This window comes from Entelurus aequoreus, linkage group LG20 (assembly GCF_033978785.1).
Source record: "Entelurus aequoreus isolate RoL-2023_Sb linkage group LG20, RoL_Eaeq_v1.1, whole genome shotgun sequence".
Classification (NCBI taxonomy): domain Eukaryota; kingdom Metazoa; phylum Chordata; class Actinopteri; order Syngnathiformes; family Syngnathidae; genus Entelurus; species Entelurus aequoreus.
In genome coordinates, this window is record NC_084750.1 from 38645613 (window position 1) to 38654055 (window position 8443).

Consider the following 8443-nt stretch of genomic DNA (forward strand, 5'->3'; position numbering starts at 1 on the left):
AAATCCCATGAAATCTTATATGTCTAGTCTCTTACGTGAATGAGCTAAATAATATTATTTGATATTTTACGCTAATGTGTTAATAATTTCACACATAAGTTGCTCCCGAGTATAAGTCGCACCCCCGGCCAAACTATGAAAAAAACTGCGACTTATAGTCCGAAAAATACGGTAATAGTAAAAAAACTAAAATACAAACATCAACAAATGTTCTCAACAAAAGAGGAAAAGTATAACCTCAGTGAAAAATTATACTTAAACATTTGTATGCACATACAACGCTTAAAAACCTCGAGTTTATCAGTACGTAGGATTACATTATGGAATGGATTAAGCAAACAATTCAAACAATGTACTAATAAGATCCAGTTTTGAAAAAAAAAAATGTTCAAACTCAAAGCGTTTACAAAGTACAAGAAGGATCCTGAGAAACATCTTGAACTTTACTGTAATCAATCAATCAATCAATCAATGTTTATTTATATAGCCCTGAATCACAAGTGTCTCAAAGGGCTGCACAAGCCACAACGACATCATCGGTTCAGATCCCACATAAGGGCAAGGAAAAACTCACAACCCAGTGGGATGTCAATGAGAATGACAATGAGAAACCTTGGAAAGGACCGCAGATGTGGGTGAGCCCCCAAGATAATCTTATTACCGTAAAAATGTCCTAATTATATCTAATTTATGAACAAACAAAGGAAGTCAAGAAACACATTGGATAAACAAATTTGCTATAAATTGCTATAAAAAAAAGGGGTAGGTTTAAATTAACTCTGCTTCCTCCTATTCCTTTTCAGACATGTGCTGAGAAACTGGAAACATGTGATATGTCATAGTGTAACTTTATGAATGTTCAAAAATAAATTGTAAAATGTAAGTACAGTACGGAGCCCCTAAAGGGACATGGGAATTTTTTTTTTTTTAGACATGTATCTCGTGGCCACGAGAAAGTATCTCGTGGCCACGAGAAACTTTCTCGTGGCCACGAGAAACTTTTTATTAAAAAAAATAAAAATAAAAATAAATTTTTTTTTTTTTTTTTTTTAATAAAAAGTTTCTCGTGCGCACGAGAAACTTTCTCGAGGCCACGAGAAACTTTCTCGAGGCCACGAGAAACTTTCTCGAGGCCACGAGAAACTTTCTCGAGGCCACGAGAAACTTTCTCGAGGCCACGAGAAACTTTCTCGAGGCCACGAGAAACTTTCTCGAGGCCACGAGAAACTTTCTCGAGGCCACGAGAAACTTTGGATGCGTGCGCACGAGAGAGCATATTGGATGCATGCGCGTGGTTTGAGGTGCGTGTTAAAATGGCAGTTTAGAAGTTAATTCGGCTCTATTTCCAACAAAAACGTTCCCTCCCCCATAATCTCCCGTTGCTCAGCAGTTTTGCTCCCTTTTATTAAAAAAAGATGGCTGCAGTAGATTTATTCATGTTCCTTCAAATGCGGAATATACCTGAAAGTGTCATCAACAAACTAAAAGAAGACAAGGTGAGGATATTTTTTAACTATTATATAAAGTAAAAAATTGCCTACTTTTAATGTTGCTATTTTACTGTAGAAAATACCATTTAGCAAAAGTTTTGCTTTTTACAGATCGACACCAATGTCATAGGCATTATGACAGATAAGGAGTTAAGCAAGTATATTGAAAGATATGGGGATCGACTTGCGCTCAGAGCATTTTGCCGTCAAAGAACTGTGACAAACGAAGAGTCGGGAGGAGCAGAGACAGTGAAGTCCTCCCTCATGCAGAAATTAAGAGACAGGTTAAGAACTCCTAACACTGGCATACAAGGCACCGCTACTGGCCAAAAAAATGCAGCCAAAATCACCCGGCGGGTTGAAATGGGATGGCTCCACTTTGAGAGTGGAATGTATCACCAGGTTAGAACGAGAAAAGGAGGAGGAACACGGAATCTGTCCGTCCAGAAATCAGTGACTATGGGTGAACTGTTGGAGACAGGCAAATGCTTGTTTTTTGCAAATGGGCATTCATCAAAAGGACTGATGGAAGACTTCGAGTTTGACATTTGTGATTACAGTCACAGTCCTGTGCCCCGGGAAGTCACGGTGGGCCAGCTGTACGAACAGACTAAACTAAAAATGCTACGCATCTACACAGCCACCAAGTCTAACAAGATTATACTTCTCTCTGATGAATCATCGGACTTCGAGCCAACACAGAAAAGGCCACTGAAGGTAATTTATCCTCTGCCACATTTGTGATATCAATACATATGCTACTGTAGGTATTCCATTTATATTGATTGCATGCGTCACCAGGCTCTGCTTTTTATCCATAGACTTATCAGATTTATTTTTTTATTATCTATAGCAGGGGTGTCAAAAGTGTGGCCCGCAGGCCATTTGCGGACCACAGCTAATGTTTTAAAGGCCCACGGCACATTCTAAAAATACTATTAAAATAAACAAAAACATAACAAAAGTGGAATGAAAAAGCTTAGAGGTGAAATGTCATTTAGAAAAAGTTGCAATGTTGACTAATAAAACAAAGATGTTTCTTTCTTTAAAACTGTCATTGCTCAAAACATAATATTCAATCAAAATTAATGTTATTATGAATTATTGACCTATCCAAGGCAGCTGAGATAGGCTCCAGCACCCCCCGTGATCCAGAAAGGGACAAGCGGTAGAAAATGGATGGATGGATGGATGTTTGCCATAAAAAAACATAGTTTTCTTTGACAAAAAGGGTATAGAACAAACAAACAAAACAACATTAAAAAAACTTAGAAATGAGGGATACATCTGAAGTTAATGTAGACTAGAGATTTAAGCGTAAATAAAAAATGGATGTATGCCCTGGCACACCATCATCATCATTTCATGACCCAAGCAAAAAAGTTTTTACACTTTTATACTGAAATAAATACACCTACGACTTATTAAATAATAATACAGAAAACAATAAAGTTTGAATCCATGAAGGAAAGAAGAAAGTGAATGAATGTTTATAACTGAATACATTTACATATGCATTAAAATGTGTTTTCTTTTGTATTATTTTTTTAATGAATTAAGTAACGTTTATAACAACCTTTTTCCAAAACACAATATACAATATGTCATCTGAGAAACTGACATTGTAAAAAAAAAAATTAATTTCAGTAGGCCATTAAGGGCTTGAAATTCAAATAGCTTTCAAATGACAAAACTTCAACTCACGCACAGGATAATACATACATTTGTAATTTGTTTTGAAAAGCTTACAAAAAAGTGGAACCCCAAAAATTTAGTGTGGGACCCCATTTTGAAAATTCTTAGCGCCAACACTGATTATGGTTGTGTACCACACCTGTCTCATATGCACAGGTATGATGGATATGATGTTGATACATATTTATTGTTCTCAAACATTAGCCAATTTAATAAGTTTCACCTTTGCTTTCTTACCTGTGCTGCTATTCAATGTGACCTGTACTTTCACAGATGTCATTTATTTTTTAGGATAAATCTATTGTCTTATTTCTATGTCAAGTCTATAAGCTCACAATTTGCTGCTCACCTTTTTATAGGCTAGGACAATGAAGACACGATCCTTGAGGAACAAGACCAGGAGACTCAATCAAGTGGATCATCCAGAGAGCTCCTCTGATTTAGATCTGGCTCCCAGTGGCTCAATGCAGCAAAACCATGAACAAGTAAGCACTCGTATTGCATTTTTATGGAACCAGTCTGTGCTAAACAGTACAGAACTTGTGTTGTCTGAAGATTTTATTGTACCAAAATGTTCAGTATTCTTTCAAATTCAAACATATTTTTATAGTTATAGTTTTCTGTAGTGTCATTTAAATCAAATCTGCGCTGAGCTATATTTATTATAAATCACAGGTGAAATATATGAGGACACAGAAATGGCCTTTAAGAAACCATAATTTATAGTTTTAAATCTGCAGTTAAGATGGAAATCTGCGAACGCTTTGAGTTTAATCCTACATTAAGTAAAAATGCATACACCAAATAATTTACTCAGGTGCAGAGTGTTATAGTCACATGAATATACATAGCAGCTTGGATGAGATTATTCAAACTATAGATAATATAATAATTACACAAATAATAATACATTTGTTTGTTTTCTTGGTTTTTATATTAAATTATCAATAGAGAGGAGAGACAATCAGCCATTCAAGATCAGCAACTCCTGAGATGGGTAACACAGAGCTCCTGCATCCACGACCTACTGAGGATGTTGGCAGTCATACTCAGCAGTCAACAAGAAGGCATGGATCTGAAGATGACTGTTTAACGCCTGTGCCAAATCAAGATGCAGACCTGTTGTTAAGTGATGTCTCAGATTCCGCTCTTAATCCTGCCATTCCACAATCTCTTGAGGACTCTGAAGTGAAGTTTGGACCCACTGTTGGTGATGATAGTGATACTCAAGACACCACTCTTCCCTGGAATCCAGATGACTTGAGCAGCATGCAGGTACAATGTAGCACTAACGTTTTACAGTCCTGTAAAATTATTACATTTTACATTTATAAAATGTACAAAAACTGTAACGTTACCATCCGAAAATCTTTCACCCTAAGCTTATGTTTTTAGATTAATTTTTCATCCAAACATTCCAAATCTCATTTGCCACAACATTATCACCATTTTTGCATGCTAATTGATACATTGATTGTCAAAATCTTTGATTATTTTCTGTTCACTGAAGGATTAATCAATCAATAATCACACCTAATTACCTTTTTAAAATATCTTGCAGCATTCTACAATCAATGATGGTCCTGTATCATCAAGCAGTCTTCCAGCATCACCAGATCCATTTGACCAAGAAATCCTTATTTTGAAATTAAGACGAGTAAACATAGTTGATGATGTCCTTAATGTCTTCATGGATCCAAAAGTACTGAATGCTAGTCTAAGAATGGAGTTTACAAATGAGAAAGCTATGGACAGTGATGGTGTGTCAAGAGAGGCGTACTCTGCATTCTGGGACCACTTCTTGGACCAGTGTGAGGGGGAAGATGAACGAGTACCCAGGCTACGACCAGACTATTCTGAGAAGAAATGGCAAGCTCTCGGAAGAGTGTGGTTGAAAGGATACCTGGACCACAAAATCCTACCAATCAGACTGTCACCAGCCTTTGTTCTTGCTTGTTGTAAAGGAGTTAGCTCAGTGGATGAAGAACTATTGATGATGTCATTTGCCAGATTTCTTTCAGAGAATGAGCGTGTGTCGCTTGAAAAAGCACTACAGGGTACCATTGATGAAACTGTTGAGGAGGACTTACTTGATGTCTTCTCCAGAATGGGCTCACACTGCCTTCCCCCTAAAAACAATTTACGGGCTGCTATTTTAACAATGGCACACAAAGCTCTTCTTCAAGAGCCAAAGTTCATAATTGATTGTTTCCACTCCAGTGTTCATAATGCTATGCCAATGCTCATAACCAAAGACAACATAATGGAGCTATATGAATCTAAGAGGCCAACTAACAAGAAAGTGGCCCAGATGATAAAACCATCATTTGAAAGCCTAAATCCTAAAGAGCAGACTGCTCTTAACCACCTGCTACGGTATGTGAGAAGCATCGACCAAAGAAAATTGGAGATCTTCTTACGCTTCTGCACAGGATCTACTGTGCTGTGCAAAGACACAATTGAAGTAATTTTTAACACATTGTGTGGTTTAAGTCGCAGGCCTGTAGCACACACGTGTGGAGCAGTTCTTGAGTTACCATGCACTTACAGCACATACCCTGAGTTTCGCAAAGAATTTGATAATGTCTTGTCTGGCGACTGCTTCACAATGGATATTGTTTAGTGAATGGAAAGCACATCTATCTTCTACACTGAGGTTATTATGGCATTTGTCTGATGCAAAACTGTTTCTACAGATTTCCATTTATTGTTCTTATTAAAACAGAGACCGTTTACATTTCTTAAATTGTTTTATTTTCTTATTTTTTCTTTAAATTGTTAGTACATTGAGATTCAATTTTTTTCCACAAGACAGTTTAAGTTGAATAATTTTGATAAGTCAGCAGGGTCTGTTCTCATAGGTGAAAGTCCCCTTTTGTACAAATATTACATTTTCTCATGTGCATCTTTTATACAATTGTGACTCTGAATGATGTTCAGAATTTTTGTCATCATTCAACAAAGAAATTCCTGTTCAATGCAAGTACAATACATTTCATATGGTTGTTAAGTTCTGTTGATTTCCTCTTTCATGTCCTGCTTTGTTTCTCTTTGTAGTCAGTGTGGATATAGTGACATATCAATCCTATTTGCACCTCAGTTTTGCTGCAGAATGTTCTTAATGTTTGTGGCATAGCACTGTTCAAGTGTAGTCAGTGTGGACATGTTGTAGCCCTGAATAATCTGAATAAAATTTAATCTCAAATTAGAGAGCAGATGTTATCTCATTCCTCAGGTGCAGGTACAGATCCAATGCTTGATAAGCATCAGCTGGAAGATGCAGCCGTGACTCTGCCATCAGAATGTTGCAGATGTTGTAGATGTCTGTGTCACATGGCACTGCTGGTCGAAATGTGCAGTTACTCTGACACAACCGTACATCAGCTCTCTCCACTGGGGAAATGCAATCACAAGTTGTGTAGAGTTGTGGGAACATGTACATGATTCGGGGGCGACCACTGGGCACCCTGTCATTCTTTGATGGTCTGATGACATGTGCATCCCACACATTGATGGTCTCGTCTAATTCATCCTGGAAAAATAGTACAGAGAGAAAGAAAAGTAAATTAATATGCAATTTGTTATTCTCATCATGTGCTCTTTAATTTAGTTATGAGATGACTTGAAAAAATCTATGTTAAATCTTGAGGTTTTTGATAAAGTTAGGAGAAAATGAGTGGGAAAGGGCAAGCATAAATACATAAATTAATAAACATAAATGAATAAAACAGTGTTTGCTGCCCACTATGCTTGTACTGGGGGGGGGGGGGGGGGGACAGGACAGATTAGGGCTACCAAATCCCCCCCCCCGACACTGATGATGAATTAATATGGTATCGTAGGACACCAATAACAGTAATTAAGAAGACACATGGACATGATGCTAATATTCACACCCACTGTCTGCTCATGGAAGGATGTTAAAAGAAAAAAACGAACATTTGTGGGCCTCAATTTAGGATGAAAATGTTGTAATTCAGTAGTTTTTCCATTAGATGGCACTGTTGTACTGTTGATTCATTCCATCTCTGCAGACTGCTTGGAAAAAATAGATAAAACAATGCATTGTCGCTTACCTGAATGAAGCTCATAAAGCAGAACTGAATTAGACCTCGGTCCAAGTATGTACCACCGAACAAACCACGGTCCTTCAGGTCAGTGAACATAGAGATGTAGAATTCCATTGATTCTCTTCTGAGGAAACCCCACCAACTCTCTATGCGCTGATTTGCTGTGCTTGCCCCTTCGATGTAGCTGTCAATACCAGAGCCGTCATGAATGTTGCGACGGAGAAAACGCTGAAAGTCTCTGACTTTAACATTTTCAGTGCCCCGATCGCCCCTGACAATCCTCGGACAACCACCAAATTTCTTCACTGCCTCCATATAGTAGCCTCCAATGACTGTTGGGTCACTGCTGGTCGTAAATGCATTCATCCAGATAATTTTCCGTGAAAATCCGTCAATACAGCCGTTTATACAGATACCAAATGGTTTCAGTTTGTCATAAGAGTCAAAGTGCCAAATATAATTGGGCCCTTTTGCGAAATAGTTTCGACGATGGAGCCGTCTCCTTCCTCTGAGTTCAACACCCCTCGGGTCAAGTTCTTTAAGAATTAAGCGCACCTCTTCTTTCTTGACGTGTAATCCATCCTCCTTGCATTTAGTGTACATCCACCTATATCCACACAGCTGGCCACTTGTTTGTAACTGCTGGTGAATGAAATCTACCACGCGATCCAAAGAGGTGTATCCTTTGCGCCGAAACAGACTACATGCCTTCATAATTCGTTTTAAATGTCTTTCAGACACAATATAGCGATGACGACTAGCAAGCAAAGCAGCAATGTCCTTACAGTGAAGTCCGAGTTGGAAATAGAGCCGAATTAACTCCTGCACTGCCATTTTAACACGCACCTCAAACCACGCGCTCTCTCGTGCGCACGCATCAAATGTTTTCTCGTGGCCTCGAGAAAGTTTCTCGTGGCCTCGAGAAAGTTTCTCGTGGCCTCGAGAAAGTTTCTCGTGGCCTCGAGAAAGTTTCTCGTGGCCTCGAGAAAGTTTCTCGTGCGCACGAGAAACTTTTTATTAAAAAAAAAAAAAAAAATTTTTTTTTTTTTTTTTTTTTTTTTTTAATAAAAAGTTTCTCGTGGCCACGAGAAAGTTTCTCGTGGCCACGAGATACTTTCTCGTGGCCACGAGATACATGTCTAAAAAAAAAAAAATTCCCATGTCCCTTTAGGGGCTCCGTAGTACAGA

The 8443-nt window shown here is 38.1% G+C and overlaps 2 protein-coding genes across 2 annotated transcripts; one reads left to right on the forward strand and one right to left on the reverse strand.

Moving 5' to 3' along the window:
• The first annotated feature begins 1664 nt into the window (after positions 1-1664).
• On the forward strand, positions 1665-6264 carry LOC133635697 (uncharacterized). The gene is made up of 4 exons (XM_062028944.1): positions 1665-2207; positions 3545-3670; positions 4137-4460; positions 4747-6264. Exons 1-4 carry the CDS (start codon positions 1755-1757, stop codon positions 5806-5808), a joined length of 1965 nt encoding a protein of 654 aa, XP_061884928.1. The 5' UTR covers positions 1665-1754; the 3' UTR covers positions 5809-6264.
• Positions 6265-6390: 126 nt separating this feature from the next.
• LOC133635734 (uncharacterized) lies at positions 6391-8159 on the reverse strand. Its single transcript, XM_062028984.1, has 2 exons — positions 7262-8159; positions 6391-6717 (listed from the first exon to the last, which is right to left on the reverse strand). The coding sequence occupies exons 1-2, from the start codon at positions 8087-8089 to the stop codon at positions 6391-6393; spliced, it is 1155 nt and encodes a 384-aa protein (XP_061884968.1). The 5' UTR covers positions 8090-8159.
• Between the last annotated feature and the right edge of the window lie 284 nt (positions 8160-8443).